Here is a 23,526-nt window from a genome sequence, read left to right on the forward strand (position 1 = left end):
GCAATAACAACCAAAAAAGAATCCCCCTCGTCCTCACATACCACCCCACCAACCTCCGGATCCAACGCATCATCCTCCGACACTTCCACCATCTGCAATCCGACCCCACCACCAAAGACATCTTTCCCTCCCCACCCTTATCTGCTTTCCGGAGGGACAACTCTCTCTGTGACTCCCTTGTCCGCTCCACACTCCCCTACAGACCCACCATACCCGGCACTTTTCCCTGCAACCACAGGAAGTGCTACACCTGACCCCATACCTCCTCCCTCACCCCCATCCCAGGCCCCAAGAAGACTTTCCACATCAAGCAGATGTTCACCTGCACATCTGCCAATGCAGTATACTGCATCTGCTATACCCGGTGTGGCTTCCTCTACATTAGGGAAACCGAGCGGAGGCTCGGGGACCGCTTTGCAGAAGACCTACGCTCAGTTCGCAGTAAACAACTGCACCTCCCAGTCGCGAACCATTTCAACTCCCCCTCCCATTTCTCAGATGACATGTCCATCCTGGGCCTCCTGCAGCGCCACAATGATGCCACCCGAAGGTTGCAGGAACAGCAACTCATATTCCGCTTGGGAACCCTGCAGCCCCATGGTATCAATGTGGATTTCACAAGCTTCAAAATCTCCCCTCCCCCTACCGCATCCCAAAACCAGCCCAGCTCGTCCCCGCCTCCCTAACCTGTTCTTCCTCCCACCTATCCCCTCCTCCCACCTCAAGCCGCACTCCCATCTCCTACCTACTAACCTCATCCCGCCCCCTTGACATGTTCGTCCTCCCTGGACTGACCTATCCCCTCCCTAACTCCCCACCTATACTCACCTTTACTGGCTCCATCCCCGCCTCTTCGACCTGTCTGTTTCCTCTCCACCTATCCTCTCCTCTATCCATCTTCTATCCGCCTCCTCCTCTCTCCCTATTTATTTCAGAACCCCCTTCCCCTCCCCCATTTCTGATGAATGGTCTAGGCCCGAAATGTCAGCCTTTCTGCTCCTATGATGCTGCTTGGCCTGCTGTGTTCATCCAGCTCTGCACCTTGTTGTCTCGGATTCTCCAGCATCTGCAGTTCCTACTATCTCTATTGACCAGATAAACTGTTTTATTTGGAGGCATTAATGCTGGCTAGAATACCAGGAAAATCTCATCTGCACTTCTTTGAAATAGTGACATGGGATTTTGTACATTGTAAAATGGTATTATCACTGGACTATTAATCCAGAAACTCTACTGTTCTGAGAACCTGGGTTTGAATTCTGTAATGGCAGATGGTGGAATTTAAATTCAATAAATATCTGGAATTAAGAATCTAATGATAACCATGAAGCTGTTGTCATAAAAATCCATCTGGTTCACTCATATCCTTCGAGGAGGAAATCTGCTATCTTTGCCCAGTCTGGCCTACATGACTCCAGAACCACGGGAATGCGATTGACTCTTAACTGCCCTCTGAAATGGCCTAGCAAGCCTCTCAGTTGTGTCAGTCACTATGAAGTTACAACAAAGAAATGAAACCAGACAGATCACCTGGCATCATCCTAGGGAAAAGACAATGGCCCTGCTTGACTGTCAAGTTAACCCTGCTGACCCTGCTAAGTCCTCCTTACTAACATTTGGGGGCTTACTATCAAAACTGGTCCAACGACAGAATGACATAGTCATCCTCACGAAATCATACCTTACAGACAATGTCCCCGACACCACCATCACCATCCCTAGATATGTCCTGTCCCACCGGCAGGACAGACCCAGCAGAGGTGGCAGCACAGTGGGATTCAGTCGGGAGGGAGTTGCCCTTGTAAGCCTCAACATTGACTCCAGACACCATAAAGTCTTATGTCTTCAGGTTAAGCCTGAGCAAGAAAACCTCTTGCTGATTACCACATACCATCCTCCCTCGGCTGATGAATCAGCACTCCTCCATGTTGAACAACACTTGGAGGAAGCACTGAGGATGGCAAGGGCACAACATGTACTCTGGGTGGGGGATTTCAATGTCCACCACCAACAGTGGCCCAGCAACAGTACTACAGATTGAGCTGTTCGGGTCCTAAAGGATGTAGCTGCTAGATTGGGTCTGCGACAGATGGTGAGGGAACCAACAAGAGGGAAAAGCTTACTAACCTCATTCTTACCCAATCTGCCAGCTGCAGATGTATATGCCCATGACGGTATCGGTAAGAGTGTGCTGAATGCCCAATTGGATTTATTAATAAATATCTCATATTTAAGGGGTCCAATTTTGGTCTCGCACCCCAAAGGAAACATCCTCTCTCTGTTGACTCGATTGAACAGCCTCAAAACATTAAAGATCTCAATTAAGTCAGCCCACAATCTGCACTAAAACATCACAATAAACTAAGTGTGGTCTAATCAGGACTTGATGCAAGCTAAACATGACCACTCTTGTTTACTTTTTAATTTATTTTCTGTGACAGGACGAGGATGTCACTGGTGAGGCCGGCATTTGTTGCCCATCCCTGGTTGCCCGTGAACCAAGTGGCATTCTCAGGCCATTTCAGAGACTAGCTAAGAGTCCCTCATATTGCTGTGGGTCTGGACTCCCATGTAGGCCAGACCAGGTAAGGATGGCAACTCCCTTCCATTAAAAGGGATTAGCGAACCTGATGGGTTTTTACGAGTGCCATCACTGAGAGTAGCTTTCAGCTTCAGACTTATTTTCTCAGTTGAATTGAAATTCCACCAGCTGCCCACAGCAGGATTTGAACCAATGGTCAAGAAAGCACAATAATACATCTACATCCTCAGGATTCTAAGGAAATTCAGCAGGTCCATGAGGACTCTCACCAACTTTTATAGATGCACCATAGAAAGCATTCTATCTAGATGCATCATGGCTTGGTAAAGCAGCTGCTCTGCCCAGAACCATAAGAAACTACTGACTTTTGAACATAGCCCTGTCTATCGCACAAACCCACCTTCCGTCCATTGACTCCATCTATATTTCTCACTGCCTTGGAAAGGCAGCCAACATTATCAAAGACCCCTCCCACCCCAGTTATAATCTCTTCCAACCACTTCCATCAGGCAGAAAACAGAAAAACTTAAACACATGTACCAACAGGTTCAAGAACGGCTCCTTCCCCGCTGTTACTAGCCTTCTGAATGGAGCTCTCAAATTTCAAATTTAATGTTGATCTTGTTTTTTGCGCACCTTCTTTGCAGCTGTAACTTTGTACTCCCCATTCTATTCTGCTACCCTAATGCACTTTGTATGGTATGATCTGCCTGCACGGCATGCAAAACAAAACCTTTCACTGTACTTAGGTACACCTGACAATAATAAACCAAAAACTCAAATCAAAAGGGCTTAAATCTAAACAGCTGGGTTACTAGCCCACCATTATGCCATTGTTGAGACATCTGCTACTTCAGTCACTGCCCTTTCAAAGGTGCAGTTTGTTGGGTATGAAGGCCAGAGAGAGCAGCTGACTTACCAATAGTGGATCTACTGAGGTTCTAGCTAAGGGTTCATTTTTGTTTTCAGATTTCAGGACGAGGTGGGTTCTCTTGCAGACTGCGAAAATAATCTTTGTCACTCCACAATCTCATGCCATCACACAGCTCCCTCTCTCCAACACCACCTCCCTCACACCCCTGTCCCCAGTGCCAACCCTCCCGCCGCTGTCCTCGCATTAAACTCCAAGGGAAGTGGGAGAACTGCAAAACTGACCACTGGCTGCCTCTCACCAGTTTTACACTATCACAACAATTAAGATTGTCCTCACACACTCACTCCAACAAGTCCTCAGTGCCAACAGAAATGGGATAGTCAGGGACATGTTGGACTGAATGTCCGTTTTCTATTCTATCAACATATTCCAAGCCAGGAAATGGTCAGTAAAAAGGAGGCAGAAAGTTACAAAGTGGCTTAGCAGGTAGTGGCAAACGGAATTCTGAGGAAGGGTCACCGGACCCAAAACGTTAATTCTGTTTTTTCCTTCACAGATGCTGCCAGACCTGCTGAGCTTTTCCAGCAACTTTGTTTTTATTCCTGATTTACAGCATCCACAGTTCTTCCAGTTTTCTTAACATCAGGGAGCTGGGTTCAATTCCAGCCTCAGGCAACTGTCTGTGAGGAGTTTGCACATTCTCCCTGCGTCAATGTGGGTTTCCTCTGGGTGCTCCAGTTTCCTCCCACAGTCCAAAGATATGTAGGCCGGGTGGATTGGCCATGTTAAGTTGCCCATAGTGTCCAGGTATGTGCAGGCTGGGTGGATTAGCCATGAGAAATGTATAGGGTAGGGGAACGGTCTGGAAGAATGTTCTTTGGAGGGCCAGAGTGGACTTGATGGGCTGAATGACCTGCTTCCACACTGTAAGGATTCTATGAACTGAAGATCTGAAACAAAAACCAGAAATAGCAGGAGAAACTCAGCAGATCGGGCCACATCTGTGGACAGAAAAAGAAGAGTCACTGGACTTGAAATGTTAGCTCTGTTTTCTCTCCACAGACGCTGCCAGATGTGCTGAATTTCTCCAGCAATTTCTGCTTTAGTTTAAGTCCTCTCTGTACTTGTTTTTCTTAGAAGCAGGGCAGGAAACTATCCCATAGCTGCTGGTGGTAGTGGTCACGGATAAAAACACAACCAAGAACCAAAATTCTTCAAAAACCATGTGCTACAATTCTTTGTAACATCTATGGAATAACAAACACTGAGTGATATTAAAACTGCTGAGATCCTCATTTAGGATGTTGATGTTCAAAGTAGAGCACAATTATTGGGAAATTTTGAAAGTAATTTACGGAAATATGCTCTGGATTTGTGCCATAAAGGCAACAGATGGAAAGTGTAACATTCATGGTTGAGAACTCATCATCAAGCGTTAGATAAATAAATATATGCAGAGGAAGCACAATTTCAGGCAAATGGGTAAAAGACTTAGGTGAGGGATGGGGGAGGCAGAGAGCATCAGGGAGTATCGGTGGGATTAACAAGGAGTTAGCAAATAGGAATATTTTCCTTGGGAAATTCTAGACTGTGAACGCAAGGCAGCTTGAAGTAATACCTGCGCATTTCTGAAAAACACAGCCATTATATTGAAGCTCTTCATCTCATACTTATCGAGACAATTTGCAAGAATGCCAAAGTAAGTGGGGAACAATTTTTTCTACTGTATGGATGGTAAGCAAGCTGAATCTTGTTGGTAGGGGTATTGCCATGGATAATGCACCAGCACGATGACTGGTGACAGTTAACTGCCAAACATTGTTTAAATTTAAACCAGACAGATTGACTCGGATTGATTTCTGAGGAATGAACTAATGAATAGCAGTCATCAATTTTGTTCACATGAAATGCGGGGGGTGTGTGTTTATATTTTCTTATGAGTACAAGATGATAAGCTTTAATATAACGCATCATATTTCAGCAATACTCAAGTTCTGTATAACTGAAACAAGTATTTGTCTAGAAGTAGGCAATATTTGAGCTAGATTTTTTAAAATTCATTTATATGTTGTGGGTGTCACTGTCTGGACTAACATTTATTGCCCTGTCCCTAGTTGTCCTTGAGAAGGTGGTGGTGAGCTGCCTCCTTGAATCGCTGCAGTCCATGTGCTATAAGTTGGCCCACAATGCCCTTGGGAGGGAATTCCAGGATCTTGACTCAATGACACTAAAGGAAACCCTTGATGACCCTTGATTCCCAGCCAAACATGAATCTACCCACCACTGCCTCAAAAACATTCAATGATCCCACCTCCACTGCCCCCTGATGCAGGTTCCAAAATCACACAATTCTCTGAGATAAAAACAAGTCTCCTCATCTCTGTCCTGGTAGGATGACCCCTAATTGTAAAACAGCACCCCCTGGTCCTGGGCTGAACCACAAGAGGAAATATCTTTCACACATCCACCTGGTCTGGACCATTCAGGGTCTAATTCCTTTCAATCAAATCACCCCTCACTCTCTAAACTTCAGTGGAAACAAGCCCCCAGTCTGTCCAACATTTCCCCAAAAGACAACCTGCTCACTCCAGATATCAATGCAGTAAACCTCCTCTGAGCCAGCCCCAATACATTTACAATCTTCCTTAAATAAGGAGACTAAACTGCACACAGTATTTGAGATATGGTCTCACGAATGCTGTGTGTAACTGAAGCGTAATGTACTCACTTTTATGTTCAATTCCTCTTGTAATAAAGAAGAGGATCCCATTAACATCTTAATTATTAGCTGAACCTGCATTCTATCCATTTCTCACACATGCACTGGAACACTAAGATCCCTCTGCATGAATACAAAATATTGCAGATGCTGGAAATCTGAAACAAACACAGAGAGTGCTGAAGAAACTCAGCAGGTCTGGCAGCATGTGTGCAGACAGGAACACAGAGACATGGCTTTGGTTTTTTTAATTTATTCATTGGATGAAGGCATCACTGGCTAGGCCAATATTTATTGCCAATCCCTAATTGCCCAGACGGCGCTTAAGAGTCAACTCCAATTCTGTGGGTCTGGAGTGACATGTAGGCCAGACCAAGTAAGGATGGCAGTTTCCTTCCCTGAAGGACATTAGTGTGAGCCTGATGGTTTTTCCTTCAAGATGCAATCAACAACAGCTTCATAGTCTTCTAATTCCAGATGTTTATTGAATTCAAATCCCACCAGCTGCCGTGGCAGGATTTGAACCCAGGTCCCCAGAACATTAGCAGCATCTCTAGATTAATAGCTGCATGACAATACCACTAGGCCTACCCTGATGACCACAAGGGGATCGGGGCTGGGAACTAAATGTTAGTAAGAAATGAAATTACATATATAGCAAGAAGTGATATAAGGTTGGAAGGCATAGAATCTGTATGGTTTGAGTTGAAGAACTGCAAAAGTGAAAAAGACCTTGATGGGAGTTATGTACAGGCCCCAAGCCGCAGTCAGGATGTGGTGCAGAAAATAAATCAGGTGATAGAAAAGGCATGTAAGAAAGATATTTGCAATAATCATGGGGGACTGGGAAAATTAGGTTGGTTGTGAAGGAACTGTATGTACTTTGCATCAGCCTCCACAGTGCAAGACACCAGTAGTATACCAGAATTTCAAGAGAATCAGGGCCAGAGGTGAAGCGTAGTGGCCATCACTAAGGAGAAGGTGCTGGGGAAGCTGAAAGGTCTAAAGGTGGTTAAATCAACTGGACTGGGTGGACAGCACTCCAGAGTTCTGAAGGGGATAGCTGAGGAGGTTGTGGAGGCATTGATAGTGATCTTTCAGTAATCATTGGAGTCAGGAAGAGTTCCAAAGAACTAGAAAATGGCTAATGTAAAACCCTGTTTAAGAAGGGAGGAAGGTACAAGACAGGAAACTATAGGCTGGTTGGCCCAGCCTCGGTCATTGGTAAGATTTTAGAGTCCATTACTGATGATAAGATTGTGAAGTGCTATGAAAGTGCACGGTAAATTTGGGCTGAGTCAGCATAGCTTCAACAAGGGGAGGTCATGCCTGACAAATCTGTCAGAATTCTTTGAGGAGGTAATGAGCAAGTTAGAGAAAGGAAAGCCAGTGGAAGTGATCTATTTATATTTCCAGAAGGGCTTTGATAAGGCAAGGCACAGGAGGCTGTAGAATTGGATAAGAGTCCATTGGGTTAGGGGAAAGGTACTGGCATGGATAGAGGATTGGCTGACTGGCAGAAGGAATAAAGGGGTCTTTCTCAAGATGACAGCCAGTGACTAGTGGAGTTTCACTGGTGTCCGTGTTGGGACCACAACTATTCACGTTATACATTAATAATCTAGATAAAGGAACTAAGGGAATTGTTGCTAAATTTGCAAATAACAAAAGATAGGTGGAGGGACAGGTAGTGTTGGGGAATGGAGAAGGATGCAGAAGGACTAGAGAGTGCTCAAAGAAGTGGCAGATGGAATACAATGTGTGAAAGTGTGAGGTTATGCACTTCAGTAGGAAGAATAGAGCTGCAGACTATTTTCTAAATAGGGTAAGGCTTTGGTATCTGAAGCACAAAATAACCTTACAAATATTAACTCTTATGATTAACATGCAGATTCAGGTGGCAGTTAGGAAGGCAAATGCAATGTTAGCATTCATTCTGGAATTATGCAGTCATGCTCCACCTAAACACTTCACAGAATCACAGAAATGTGTCCGAACAGAAGGAGGTCATTCATCCCATCATACCCACACCAGCTCGTCAAATGAAAATTGTGACTTGGTGCCACTTTCCAGCCTTTTCCCCAATATCCCTGTACACCATTTCCATCTAAATAGCCATCCAATGCCCCTCCTCAATTAGATCTGCCTCCACCACATTTCCAGGCAGTGTATTCCAGACCCTAATTATTCACTGAGAGAAATGTTTTATTCTCATATCACCCTTGCTTCAATGGCACATCATTTAAATCCATGCCCTCTCATTCGATGCTGCTTGGCCTGCTGTGTTCATCCAGCTCTACACCTTGTTATCTCAGATTCTCCAGCATCTGCAGTTCCTACTATCCCTCTCATTCTTGTTCCTTTTATGTGTGGGAGCAACTTCACCCTAACTACTTTGTCCAGTCCCCTCAGTGTTCAGCAGTCGGCAGGAGTAGATGCATGTAGAAGCGGTGCCAATCGAGCGGGCACCACTCTGGATAGTCCTGGATGGTGCCAAGCTCCTTGAGTTTTGTTGGAGCTGCACTCATCCGGGGCAAGAGGGGAGTTTTCCATCACACTCCTGACTTGTGCCTTGTAGATGGTGACAGACTTTGGAGGGGAGTCAGCAGGTGAATTAGTCACTGCGGGATTCCCAGCCTCTCTACTCATAGCTAGACTTTTCACCCTAAGGATACCCACTTTGGCATTTTGCATCTTTGTTCATCAAAAAAGATTCAATAAATTGCTTATTTTAAGTGTAAGATTTCCCAGTGGTTAAATGAGACCAACTTGGTAAATTAGTAATAATTCATGGGCTGTGGAGAGAACAGAGTTTAATTGAGATTTCTCCTTTTGAAAATTAATTCTCGAGATGTGGGCGCCACTGAAAATTTATTGAGACAAGTTGACTGAAGTAAAACCAATGGTGAGTAATTGCCTAGACAATGTCAGTGAAATGCAATTAACTCATTAGTCATTTCTCTTGAATTTTCATACTGCAGAGGAAGCGAGATTTTTCAATGAATAATGTTTGCAAAACATCAAGTTACAAATGGATCTCGAACAGAGTCAAGTTTATAAATTTAAAACTTCTCATTCTTATTTTCAAATCCATCCATGCCCTTATCCATTCTTCCCTCTCTATCTCTGATACTGTCCAACTTCAATGCAAAGGGGTTGAGGGCAAAGTCTCAGAGTCAAGGGATGACCCTTTCGAACTGTGATGAGGAGGAATTTCTTCAGCCAGAGGGTGGAGAATCTGTGGAACCCATTGCCACCGAGGGCTATGGAGGTCAAGTTATTGAGTGTATTTAAGACAGAGATGGGTAGGTTCTTGATTGGTAAGGGGATCAAGAGTTACAGGAAGAAGGCAGGAGAATGGGGTTGAGAAACATACCAACCATGATCAAATGGGGGAGCAGGCTCATGGGTTGAATGGCCTAATTCAGTCCTATGTCTCATGATTTTATGGTCTAACTGAGTGGCCTTAAAGGTCAAATACATACAGTTGTAAGAAACAGCTGTGTTGGTGTGGACGGGTATATGATCATAGCTATTTGATAGATAGAGTCTATTCTGCCCATTGTGCCTGTACTGACTCTTTGGAAAAGCTACCCCCTTTATGTCCTCTACCTGTCTGCTTACCACCACCTTCTTGGGGACATCTGGTGATGGGATATCAATGCTTGCTCTGCCAGCAATACCGTGAATGAATAATAAATCTCCACTAAGTTTGATGAGTCAAATTGCACAGTTAGTCAGCGCAGAAAGAAGTGTCACCGAGAACCTTGAGCACAAGTTGCCCTCATGCATAGTCAATGAGGGCAGAGAAACCTGATAAATAGGGAGAAATTGTTTCCATTTGCTGGAGAGTGAGTAAAACAGTTCCAGGGCTGAGGGACTTCACGGGAGGCTAAAAAAGCTGGGATCATTCTCCTCAGATCAAGGAAAGTTAAAAAGAAATTTAGCAGACGTTTTTATAATCACAAAGGGTTTTAATAAACCTAGAGAAACTGTTTCCAGTGGTTGAACAGTCAGTGACAATAAGGCAACTTGCAAAAGGAGCAGAGGGGAAGATGAGAAGACTGTTTTTATTATTGGTGAAATAGGCAAAGGTTTATATTTTGTACCCATCCAGACAAACTCAAGGATCCAAAATAAAATGTTTTTTTCTACCCCATGAGTTGTTGTGATCTGGGAAGGCTGCCTTAAAGGGCATTGGAAGCAGATTCAAGAGGAACTTTCAAAAGGGAGTTGGATAAGGATTGTATGTCCACAGCAAGTTGAGGGCATGAAGGGGATCTACTTAGATAGCTCATACAAAGAGCCAGAACAGGCACAATGGGCTGAATGGCCTCCCTCTGAGCTGATGTCACAGCAACAAGGTAATGTTTTATTTTTCAGCTCCTCCCTCAAATCTTTCCCTCCTCTCCCCAGGTCAATGATTCAGTCTGACTATTTAATTAGTTCCGAACCCTGCTTTCACCCCATAACTCCATTCAAGGTGACTTTGCAAATCTGATTGAATGTTCACTTTGATAATTAAAATGTTAGAAGTAAAAAACACACACAAACAGTACATTGTTAAAGACTTATTTATTTAATTGTTTTATAAATGCTGTTGGGTATAAGAAGTTAATAATATTGTTTATGCAACAGATACAATTGGAATTAAATTTCACATTTTCGAAATGTTCACCATGGTGATTATTTTGTTGTTCCTTGATCTTGTCTGTATTTAGGTTTGTAAGTCACAGTTTGTTTGTCCACTGTGGCAGACACAAAGCTAGCCACAGCTATCACCAGTGAAACTGTACGTTCCCTCCCTCCCTCCTCACAGTTTCAGGCTCTCTCTCTCATTCCCTCTGCTCTCAGTGAATCACAGGGGTAGCTCTCTTGGCTTCGATCTGAAGGCTGAGAGTTCGAGCTTGAGTCTCAGTCCAGCAGCTTGTGCAAACAATCCAGGCCCACACTTCCTGTGCTGGAGGTGCCATCTTTTGGGTGAGACGTTAAACTGATGCCAATCCCCACCACCCCTGTCAGTCTCCCCCTGGGGTGGATGGAAAAGATCTCCACTGCCCTTTCTTTGGATAAAGCAGTGGGGTGTTCCCCAGCGTCCAGGCAATTTTCTATCCGTCAGTCAACAGCTGATGATTTGGTCATTATCGCATTGCGGTTTATGGGATCTTGCTATGCACAAATTGGCTGCTGGGCTTCCTACATTCCAACAGTGACCTAGGCATTATTGCATTGCTGTTTATGGGATCTTGCTATGCACAAATTGGCTGTTGGGCTTCCTACGTTCCAACAGTGGTCATGTTTTGAAAAGTCATTAATTGACTTTGAAGCACTTTGAGACAGCCCTAGGTTGTAAAGGCAGGTCTTTCTTTCTGCAAGGATTGTAAAATCAAGCTTATTCCCAGGACCTGATTGCTGGGTTTTTTTAACACATTTCATTTTGTCTTGATTGGAACCCAAATATTATCTTCTGTCTCAGAGCCAGTTGCAGTTAGCATTGGTTTCTAGTGAGTGAAAGATCTGTTTTACATTTAAAATGTGTTTTGCAACGATACCAACATTAATTCCAGACCTCGCACAAAAACCATGGAATATTCCTCTCAATTACGGTGACATTAACTCCAACATTTCAATATCCTATACTAGCCATTCTGACTCGATCTTTCTCTCAAAGTATTACCATTTCTGGAAATCCGCCACATACCTGGTGTTACGGCTCAGTATCACATCTTAGGAACAACGAAACATCGAAAATAGGAGCAGGAGTAGGCCATTCGGTCCTTTGAGCCAGATCTGCCATTCAATATGATCATGGCTGATCATCCAACTCAGTCCCCTGTTCTCACTTTCTCCCCTAATACTTTTAGCCCCAAGAACTATACCTAACTGCTTCTTGAAAACATTCAGTGTTTTGGCTTCAACTGCATTCTTCGGCAGAGAATTCCACACGCTCACCACTCTCTAACTCCTCTGACATCACAGCTGTGAAGCATCATGGCATATTTGACTGGGTTAAAGGCATAACATAAATGCAAGTTTTTGTTGCTGTGGAATAGTGCTTTAATCCCCATGAGAATTAGGCTGGTGCTGGTGAGGATCAGTCAGTGTGTACTTTTGGCTCTGGCAGTGAAGTGGTCTTTCTGCTTTTTGATTTGAAGTTAAGCCTTTTACAAAAGATTGAGGGGGAACCTTGAAAGGAGATAAGACTTGTGTTTTACCTCGCCTTTCACATCCTTGAAGAAGGCCTTGTGGTGCAGTAGGTAGTGTCCCTGCCTCTGAGCTAGACACTGAGAGTTCAAGTCCCATTCTGAGAGCCAGTGACCAAGTCAGATGCATCCATAATAAAACCAAACAGGTTAATTATCAGCCTGTATAATCCATGCCAATGGCAGGCTCTGAGAGTGGGAGCCATCCTGGGTCAGCTGTGATGGGTGTAGAGTGGCTTTGCCTTCTGGTTTCCATCTATTGTCCCCACTCGAGGAGAAACAAACTGCAGAAAACAAATGTCAGCATGTGTTTCACCAATCTCCTGTCCATCTGACATCGGAATCATCCAAAGGATGCCTCTAAGTGCTTTTTAATCGATGAAGTACAAGTCTAGTCACTGCCTCAGTGGAGAAAGCACGACAGTCAGTTTACGCACAGCAGGAACCCACAAGCAGCAATGTGAACAGTGACCAAATCATCAGCTTTCGGCGTTGTTGGGTGAGGGACCCATACTGGCCCTATCACGAGCTAGGTTGGTTGGGGGCAATGAGGGAGACATCTTGGGATCTTCCATCAAGTAGTGTCATAGAATCTCTTACTTTCACCAGAGACATGGGGGGCCTGAATTAATGCATCAACTGAATGATGGCTCCTCAAAGGCACTCCCTCAGTGCTGACCCTGGGAGTATCAATGTTGTGCTCAAGCCTCTGCAGTGGGACTTAACCTCAGGACCATCCCACTCAGAGTCACCAGTTCTGTTCAGCTCTGCATAAACGTGAGCATTGTTCTTTAAATGAGTTGAAATCATTTTTCATCCATGTTTACATTCAATTGTTGCTTTAACGATATCAAACAAAAGAATGTGAACAGGATTTCTAAACATTCATTTTGCAGGTTTGAGCCTGTTCCAATGTATCAATTTCCTGGAATTCCCTCCCTAACAGCACATCTCAAGGACTGCAGCAGTTCCAGAAGGCTGCTCACCACCACCTTCTCAAGGGGCAATTAGGGTTGGGCAATAAATGCTGGGCCAGTCAGTGGCATCTGCAACCCATGAAAGAATTTTGATGCCTTGGCTCCAAATTCCTCAATAGTGAAAATCTATTTTTTTTCAATTGATTTTCAATAATTCATTTGATCTAACTAAGGGGTTTGCATGGGGCTAAATTTCCCTGGGGAGGTGCTCATTACACCCACTTTCCCCTCAAAAAAAAGAAGCTCACTCCTCAGCTGGAACCCCTTTGCTACAGGGAAATGGGCAGAGAGAGTGGGACTTCTGCCCCTCAATGGGAGGAAGAAATCTCAGCCTTCTGATCCTCCATCAGTCATATAGAGCCATTGCTTAGCAATGGGCACCAGCAGGAGTGCAAGTAAGTCCTGGGATTTGAAGGGGTGAGAGGAGTAAGTGGAGAACAGGGATTGGGCAACCCAGGAAAAGAGGTGGGGGAGAGGAGAGTGGGGAGGTGGGACAGAGGAGAGTGGAGAGGTGGGGGGGAGGACAGGGGGGAGAATTGGAGGAGTAGAGTGGGGAGTTTGGTTTTGGACATCAGGCGGGCAGCAACAGAGGAAGGGGGTTAATATCTCAGGGTGGGGATTGGTGCAGAGGGCACTCCCTCCCATCCAAAAAGAATTTCTACCCCCTCGCCACCCCCATATCCTTCTTTTACAATTTGCGCTAAAGTAACAGAGCCCCCACCCGCCTTTCAGAATGCACATGGCTCATTGCAAATTCTTTGAAATTTCAAATCTGATTTCAACTCAATAAAGATTAATTCATGCGTATATTCACAGTTGAATCATAAATGTGCAAAAATATATTTGTATATAAATTTTATATGATTTTAAATCAGTGTAACATATGAATTAATATTTTGATCAGGTCTAAATAACATTACATTCTACTTTACTGGACCATTGAGATAGAGTCTCTGGCCATGCTGTATATTTACAAAGCAGTAAAGCTCATCAGGCTGCACAATCCCCTGAGATCTCCATATTCCAGCAATCCTGGCTCTTTTGTATCTCACATTTTGATTGACTGGCTTCCATGCCTTTCAGCTGCCAAGTCCTTAAAGATATGGAATTCCCTCCCTATACCTCTCCGCCACTATCTTAAGACATTCCTTAAAACCTATGCTTTTGACAAAACTTAGGATCACCTAACCCAATGTCTCCTAATGGCCAGCTTGAACACTTGTTTGATAACATTTGTTTTGATAATGTGCAAATCCTTTGAGACATTTTACCATGTTCAAGGTGCTATATCAATGCATGCTGTTGTTGAAAGCTAAGCCACAGCCTACTGAGACGCAGAAGGATCTGTATGTCTTGGTGCATGGATCGCAAAAGGTTAGTACACAGGTACGAGTAATCAGGAAAGCTAATAGAACGCTCAGTATGCAGGCACTCATTGACCGGTTTACGGGAACATATGAATTGAAGCAGGCCATTCAGCCCCTCTAATCCACTCTGCAACTCAGTAAGATCGTGGGTGATTGGATTGCGGCTTCAACTCCATATATGAGGTAATCTCCCTTTTCCCTAATCCCAAAGAAACAACTTGTAGGGGACGGACTGGTGAGTGGTTGGACACTTGTGGAGCTGTACCCGTGCCCCATCCAAGACTCAGGAGCAAAGAAATGGGACAGAATTATGGAGAGACAAAGCACGAATCACTTTGTATTGTGTGCGGTGAGACAATGAGCAAAAGTGAATCGGTGAACCCATATTTGGGCTCCACCAAAATTTCTCATCATTGGTTTCATTTGAAAGGCAGAATTAAATGGTTACTTCTCAAGATGGATTTATACCTTGCTTCATCCATATTATTCTCAAGAATGCAATAGCACAAGAAGGATAAAATGGACAAAATGGGCACAGTTTCACACTGTGCCTTTTCTACTGATCACTGGGCATCCCTGCAATGCATAAGGTCAAACAGTTTACAGTCAATTCCACATTGGTCAATACAGTTAGCCAGGCTGAATTAACCATGAGTAATGGAAAGCTGAAAGAAACTGAAAGCAGATGAGACTAGAATTATAGATTCCTCAGCCAAGGAGCAGGAGGGCAAAGCAATTCAGCCCCTTCAGCATGTTCCATCATTCCATTAGTTCATGGCCTCCTAGAACAGTTTAATTAACTCACTCCAACGTGGAAGAACTAAACGCAACTTTTGAGTAACTTTTGCAAAAGTAGAGATACATAGAATCGTTGGGTCGTACAGCACGGAAACAGACCCTTTGGTCCAACCAGTCCATGCCAACCATGTTCCTAAACTAAACCAGTCCCACTTGCCTGCATTTGGCCCATATCCCTCTAAACCTTTCTGATTCATGTACTTGGCAGTTCATTCCACACATGAACCACTCTCTGTGCAACAAAATGTTGCTACTCATGTCCTTGTTAAATCTTTCTCCTCTCACTTTAAAAATATGCCCCTTTATTTTGAACTCCCTGACCCTAGGGAAAAGACCTTTGCTATTCACCTTATCTATGCCCCTCATGATTTTAGAAACCTCTATAAGATCACCCCTCAACATCCTACGCTCCAGTGGAAAAAGTCCAAGCCTATCCAGCCTATTTTTATAACTCAAATCTTCAATACCCAGCAATATCCTGGTAAATCTTTTCTGAACCCTCTCCAATTTAACAATATCTTTCCTGTAGCAGGGCGACCAGAACTGCACACAGTATTCCAGAGTGGTCTCACCAATGTCCTGTACAACCTCAACATGATGTCCCAACTCCTGTACTCAAAGGACAGAGCAATGAAGGGAAGCATGCTAAACATCTTCTTAAGCACCTTGTCTACCAAATTTCAACGAATTACGTATCTGAACTCCCAGGTCTCTCTGTTCTACAACACTACCCAGGGCCCTACTTAATCAGATACATGTCACAGAAAGGTAGATCATTAGCAGGTGGATATGATTCAGCTTAGAAATATGGAGTGTCCCTATAATACTCTTGGGGATTATGACTTATTGTTCTGTTCAGTGTTGTGCTATAGCCCTTCCATTTAAGGCAAACGTGTCATCTAAAGGCAACTAATGCCATTGAAGTAATTCACAGACGCAGGGAGTCTTTCACCTATGCCAGCATTTGTTGCCCTCGCAAGCTGGAGGTGAGCTGCCGCCTTGAACCGATGTACTTGCTTGGCCATTTCAGAGGGCAGTTATGTGTTAATCCCATTGCCGTGGGCCTAGAGTCACGTATAGGCCAGTCCAGGTAAGAACAGCAGATTGCTTTCCCTTGAAGGACATTAGTGACCCAAATGGGTTTTTTACATCAATCAATGGATAGTGTCTCGGTCACTTGCTGAGACTGGCTCTCAATCCCAGATTTTATTCGTCAAATTTCAATTTCACTAGCTGCCATAGTGGGATTCGAATCATTTCCTCACTGCATTAGTCTGGGTCTCTGCACCACTAGCTCAGTGAAATTGTCATCTCCCGCATATTGAGTGTCCCTGTTTCACGTAGAATCCACTCTGAGGCCAAAGGAGGGTTTGCAATAGGGGCACAGGATGATCAAGCAGACAAAAACTTCAGCCAACTGGACCTAGGAATAAGAGGACGCCCCAACTCCTGGGAGTCTGACAGTATGAAGAGATTGACCCTCACAACATATAATAGTAAAATAAATGCTTCTTTCACTGACGGTTCCAACCATCGGATCAACAGTGGGTGACTGAGGGAAAGAAAAATCCAAGAAAGTCCAGGAGGCTTCCTGGAGAAAAAGCAGTGAACACATGAATGAAAACCAATTAAAAAAATGATGCGTCTCAAAGACTACCATCAGAGGCCAGGCATTGTCTCTCCCTGTGTCCTGTGTCGAGGTCAGATTTGAGTTAGAAATAGATTCCGCCCTCACCACTTCCCGCTTTTGATTTGAGCTGTAATTTGGTTCCACCATCTTGTTCCATCAGTTTTTTTCTCTCTTCCTCAACTCTAGGGTCTAGTGCAGCCTTAGTTCCCATTTTGGCTTGTTGCTCCCTTCTCAAAGTCTCTTTCTTTAGGAAGTAATAGGCCATCACAAAGAGTAGAAAGGCACCGCACTGAAACAGCATCTGCAGGCCAATATATCTAAACAAAACGAGAGAGCACAATGCTGAGTAATATTATTAATATCTTTATCAATCAATAACTGATGACCCAGGGATCCAGTTCACAAATGAACAATGGTAACAGTCATATGGCAATAAAGACTTTGAGTGTTGCTGGAAAATTACAAATATTTCCTATTTTCATCACATGTTCATCAGGATAATTTGCAAGAACACCAATTCAAGGGGGAAATCGCCATTTATATTGCATGAGAGGAGAGTGCTGATAGGTTTGCAAGTGGATTTGCAAGTGATTGGTTACAGGCATTATCCTGGAGAAGGCAGCAGTAAGGACTGATTGACAGTTTACCATGAGATTTGTATTCTTGTAAATTGTCCTGAGTGCTCAAGGTGAAAAATTTTGACAAAATGCATATTCTTTTTCCAGAAAATAAAACAAAATCAATTAACCCCTCCTCTACTTCTTTATCCTTTTCTAATTCTTATCTGTCTATTTTCCCCTTTTCTACCTTTCCTATTTGATTGCAAAATGTAACGCGTTTTTCCCTTTCACAAAATATGTCTGGCACTGACAGGACTGGCAGATATCATGCACCATTTATCATGCAAGTTTTTAAAAATTTTAGTTGTTCATTAGGATGTCGGCATTGCTGGCAAAAGCCAAATTTTTTTCCCGACTCTAATTGCCCCTCGAGCTGAATGGCAGGCTTAGTCATTTCTGAGGGCAGTTAGGAATCACTCACATTGCTGTTGGTCTGGAGTCACATGTGGGCCAGACCAGGTAAGGACAGCAGGTTTCCTTCCCTAAAAGGCATTAGTTAAACAGATGAGCTTTTCCAACAATCAATAATGGTTACGTGTTCACCATCATTGAGATTAGCTTTCAAATCTAGGTTAATAAATTGAATTTAATTTCCACCAGCTACCGTTTGAACCCATTTCCCCAGAGCATGTTCAATCAATCCAATGACTTTTCCATCAAACCACCATCTATCACTAAGTCATAGTGTACACTAGAATGAAATGGCATCCTTGAGTCCAGTGTTGGAATTAATGAAAAGTGCCAATATTTTATTATTTCTATTCTATTGTGATACACTTGGCCATATAAGGATGGAAGGTGATGATGAGCTGCCTCTTGAAACATGCATTACAGTAGATACACGCACAATGTTACTGGGAAGGGAGCTCCAGAATTATAACTCAGTGACAGTGAAGGAATGGCGATATATTTTCAAGTCAGGATGGTGAGTGGCTTGGAGGGGAACTTGCACTGATCCCATATATTGGCTGCTATAATTCCTCTGGGTGGTGTCAGCCCAACCTCAGTCATTGGTAAGATTTTAGAGTCCATTATTAAGGATGAGATGGTGGAGAACTTGGTACTGCATGATAAAATAGGGCTCAGACAGCACGGCTTTGTCAAGGGGAGGTCATGCTTGATAAATCTGTTAGAATTCTTTGATGAGGTAAGGAGCAAGTTAGACAAAGGAGAGCCAGTGGATGTGATCTATTTGGATTTCAAGAAGGTCTTTGACAAGGTGCCACACACTGGGGGCTGTTCAGTAAGATAAGAGCCCATGGAGTGAGGAGCAGGGTACTGGCATTGATATAGGATTGGCTGACTGACAAGAGGAAAAGAGTGGGGATAAAGGGGTCTTTTTCAGGATGGTAGTCAATGACTAGTGGAGTTCTGCAGGGATTGCTGTTGGTACCACAACAATTCACGTTATACATTAATGATCAGTTCTGAGGAAGGGTCACCTAGCCTGAATGTTAACTCTGATGTTTTCTTCACAGATGCTGCTGAGCTTTTCCAGTAACTTCCGTTTATGTTCCAGATTTACAGCATCCGCAGTCCTTTCAGTTTTTAACAGAACTGAGGGCATTGTTGCTAAGTTTGCAGATGAGACAAAGATGAAACAGGTAGTGTTGAGGTAGTGGGGAGGCTCAAGAAGGACTTGGACAGATAGGAGAGTGGGCAAAGAAGTGGCAGGTGGAATAAAATGTGACAAAGTATGAGGTTATGCACTTTGGTTGGAGGAATAGGTGCGTAGATTATTTTCTAAATGGGGAAAGGCTTTGAAAATCTGAAGTACAAAGGGACTTGAGAATCCTAGTTTAGGATTTTGTTAAGGTTAACATATAGGTTCAGCTGGCAGTTAGGAAGGCAAATGCCATGTTAGCATTCATTTAAAGAGAGTTACAATACAACAGCAGAGACATACTGCTGAGGCTGCATAAGGTTCTGGTTAGACTGCACTTGGAATATTGTGAGCAGTTTTGGGTCCCGTATCTAAGGAAGGATGTGCTGACATTGGAGGGGGCCAGAGGAGGTTCACAAGAATGATCTCAGGGATGAAGAGCTTGTCATATGAGGATTGGTTGAGGATTCTGGGTCTGTACTCGATTTCGAAGAATGCGGGGGAGGGGGTTGGAATCTCATTGAAATTTACAGAATATTGAGAGGCCTGGATAGAGGGGACATGGAGAAGATGTTTCCACCACTAGGAGAGGCCAGGACCCAGATGTTCAGCCTCAAGGTGAAGGGATGACCCTCTAGAACTGAGATGAGGAGGAATTTCTTCAGCTGAAGGGTGGTAAATGTGTGGAACTCATTGCCACAGAGGGCTGTGGAGGACAAGTCATTGAGTGTATTTAGCCAGAGCTAGATTGGTTTTTGATTCATAGGGTGATCAAGGGCAGGAGTGGCATTGAGAATCATATCAGCCAGGATTGATTGGCAGAGCAAACTCAAGGGGCTGAATGGCCTACTCTTGTTCTTATATCTTATGGTGCAGATCAAGGATTTAGAAAGTGTAGTCAAATGAGCCTTAATAAGTATTTTCTCAATGGAAAGATTATGTAACACCAATGAACATACCTGACCCGGAAGAGATCGAGGTTATAGTATCTGCAGGAAGCCTTTTTGTTGCATTTCTTTTCCCATCGGATACAGGTGGTGTCAATTGCACTTCCGTACAGGATCGGCCCTGGCAACCAGGCTACGGAAGAGAATCACAACGAGAGCATGTTTAATGTGGTTCACAATACTCTGTGAGTGTCCTGGACCGGAACGAGCAACATCGATGATGGCCCTTCATTAACATTCCTCCCATAGCCCCTTGTACACTCTCCCCCCCATCACTGACTCTACCCACATATTTAATCCCCCTCCCATGACCCCGTGTACACTCCCCCCCCATCACTGACTCTATCCACATATGTAATCCCCCTCCCACGGCCCTGTGTACACTCTCCCCCCCATCACTGACTCTACCCACATCCATTTAGACACCCATTTCATGTGAAATTCTTTCCTCAATATGTAGGTGGGGGTGGTGTGAGTTTTTTCATTTATTCAGGGCTCAGTAATATCAATGTTTGACTGTAAAGGGAGTCAAAGGTCCGGGGAGGTTGATAGACGGGAATTTGGAGTTGAAGCCACATATAAGCTGTGATGTTATCGCGTGGTGGCACAAGATCCACAGCCAGGGCTGAGTGGCCTACTCCTGGTCCGAACGTTCCTTTGTTCCATTTAGTCTTCTTCAGTGAGCCATATGAAAAAAAAGACTTGATTACACAGTGAGTAGTTAGGGTCTGGAATGCACCACCTTGAAATGTGGTAGAGGCAGGTTTAATTGAGGCATTCAAGAGGAACATTGGATGATTATTGGATAGAAATGATATGTAGGGGTATAGGGAAAAGGCAGGAGTTTGGTTCTAGGTAACTGACCAAAGCAAGTAAAATGAGCTGAATGGCCTCCTTTTGCACATTTACAATTCTGTAATTCTGTGGTATAGCAAGTGAGCTTTATTGAATATTTATACCAGATTGTGAAGCTGACTTTCATCGAGTTAGACAGTCTAAGAGAGAAATCAGGAAACACCTCTCAACACAAAGGGCAAATGAAAATATTCAACCCAACTTGCTGTGATTGTGGTGTCAACTGGTAGACTTCAAGACTGAGATTGATAGACTTTTATTTTTGTTGGGGTAAGGGTTTCAAAGAATGTGGAGCAACAATGCGTACCTGGAGTTGTACCACGTATTACAGAGCAGGATTGAGGGGCTGAATGGCCTCCCCCAGTTGTTATGATCTTATTGAAATATATAAGATGCTTACAGAGCTTGGCAGGCTAAATACTGAGAGGTCACTTCTTCTGGTGGAGGAATCTTTAACTAGAGGCCTCTCACTGACCTTTAACACGGAGTTAGATCAAGGTGACTTTGTACTTACCCAGAACACGGAACAACATGAACTGAATCCCAATCGCCAAAGATTTATCTTCAGGCTTCACTGACCTGAAATCAACAAATACAAAAGCATTTACAAAGGAAATGGGGAGGCAGTGGTGTACTGAGAATCTCTCTGGGCTAGTAATTCAGACATTCAGGCTAATGTTCTGGGGACATGGGTTCGAATCCATGAAAAGTCTGGAACTGAAAGCTAGTTTAATGGCACCCAAGTATCTGTTGTTGATTTTAATGTTGTAAAACCCAGCTGGTTCACTAATGTCCTTTAGGGAAGGAAATCTGCTCTCCTTTCCTGGTCAGACCTACACATGACCCCAAAACCCACAGCAACGTGGTCACCTCTTGGCTGTCTCTGAGCAATTAGAGATGGACAACATATCCAGTGATGGCCGCATCCAATGAACAAATAAAGCAATGTAATTATTCTTATAAATGCACATAAGAAACCTTTAGGTCCAAGGCTGTGATGCTGTCCTGTCAGATCATTCAGAATTATATGGACAATGGAGCAAAGAAACAGGCCCATATTTGTCCAATCAGATGATACCAGACCACACGTTAACCTCCTCCCATTACATTAGCCGACCTTTTCAGTTTGTCAGCATATCTACCTGCTTAGTTCAGTTTACCAGTTCAGCTCAGTTAGAGGTATGGCTGAGTGATGCCAGTGGTTTGGGTTCAGTTCCCACACCAGCTGAGGTTACCATAAAGGACTCTTCTTCTCAACCTCTCCCCTCCCCTCACCTGAGGCATGGTGGCCCTCAGGTTAAACCATTACCAATCATTTCTCTCTAATGAGAGCAGCTCTATGGCCCGTTGGGACTATGGTGACCTCACTGCTATCCCCCATGGATCTTATTCTTGGTCTTTGCCTCTTTCTCGTCTGCATTTTTAAAAATATCATTCATGGGATGAGGGCATCACTGGCCAAGCAGCATTTATTGCCCATCCCTAATTGCCCAGAGGGCAGTTAAGAGTCAACCACATTGCTGTGGGTCTCGAGTCAGATGTAGGCCAGACCAGGTGAGGATGGCAGTTTCCTTCCCAATAAGGCATTAGCGAACCAGATGGGTTCTTTCCCCCAACAATCAACAATGGATTCATCGCCATCATTAAGCTCTTAATTCCAGATTTTTTTTACTGAATTCAAATTGTACCATCTACCATCTACCATCTACCGTGGCAGGATTTGAACCCAGGTTCCCAGGTTATCCAGGTCTCTGGATTAACAGTCCAGCAATAATACCACTAGGCCATTGCCTTCCCCTGTACATGGTAAACCTCGACAACATCATCCAAAAAATGTAGTCAGTGTCACCTCCCCACCACCTCTTGAAGAAATGTCTTCACCTAGAGAGTAGGGGGCCTGCGGAGTTCGCTGCCACAGAAAGTGATTGAGGCCAAAATGTTGAATGCTTTCCAATGGAGACAGATATAGCTCTTAGGTCTAAAGGAATCAAAGTGTATGGGGGAGAAAGCAGGAACAGGGTACAGAGTTGGTTGGTCAGCCATGATCACATTGAATGTTGGAGCAGGCTTGAAGGACTGAATGGCCCACCTCTGCTCCTATTCTCTGTATTTTCTCACTACTTAATCATTGTAAATTGCCAGACTGTTATGCAATGTATTGGATAAACAGGAAATTTCTCTTATTAATTATTGGTAAGACCAAAGCCACTGTCTTCAGTCCCTGCCACAAACTCTTTCTATAGACAGGTGCAGACTGTATCCCCTCAGAGATAGTAAGAACTGCTGATGCTGGAGTCAGAGATAACACTGTGTGGAGCTGGAGGAGCACAGCGGGCCAGGCAGCATCAGAGGAGCAGGAAAGTTGACGTTTTGGGTCGGGACCCTTCTGAA

General features: G+C 43.9%; 1 protein-coding gene across 1 annotated transcript in view; it reads right to left on the bottom strand.

The window, feature by feature from the left end:
- Positions 1 to 10,693: 10,693 nt before the first annotated feature.
- LOC109920863 (solute carrier organic anion transporter family member 2B1-like) overlaps positions 10,694 to 23,526 on the bottom strand; it is a 59,394-nt gene continuing 46,561 nt past the window's right edge. The window contains exons 7-9 of the mRNA XM_048597862.1: positions 21,650 to 21,714; positions 20,293 to 20,413; positions 10,694 to 17,427 (exon numbers count right to left, since the gene is read on the bottom strand). Coding sequence (XP_048453819.1) covers positions 17,193 to 17,427; positions 20,293 to 20,413; positions 21,650 to 21,714 — 421 coding nt within the window. The 3' untranslated portion in view covers positions 10,694 to 17,192. The remainder of the gene's footprint in view (positions 17,428 to 20,292; positions 20,414 to 21,649; positions 21,715 to 23,526) is intronic.

Source organism: Rhincodon typus, chromosome 6 (assembly GCF_021869965.1).
Source record: "Rhincodon typus isolate 14 chromosome 6, sRhiTyp1.1, whole genome shotgun sequence".
Classification (NCBI taxonomy): Eukaryota; Metazoa; Chordata; class Chondrichthyes; order Orectolobiformes; family Rhincodontidae; genus Rhincodon; species Rhincodon typus.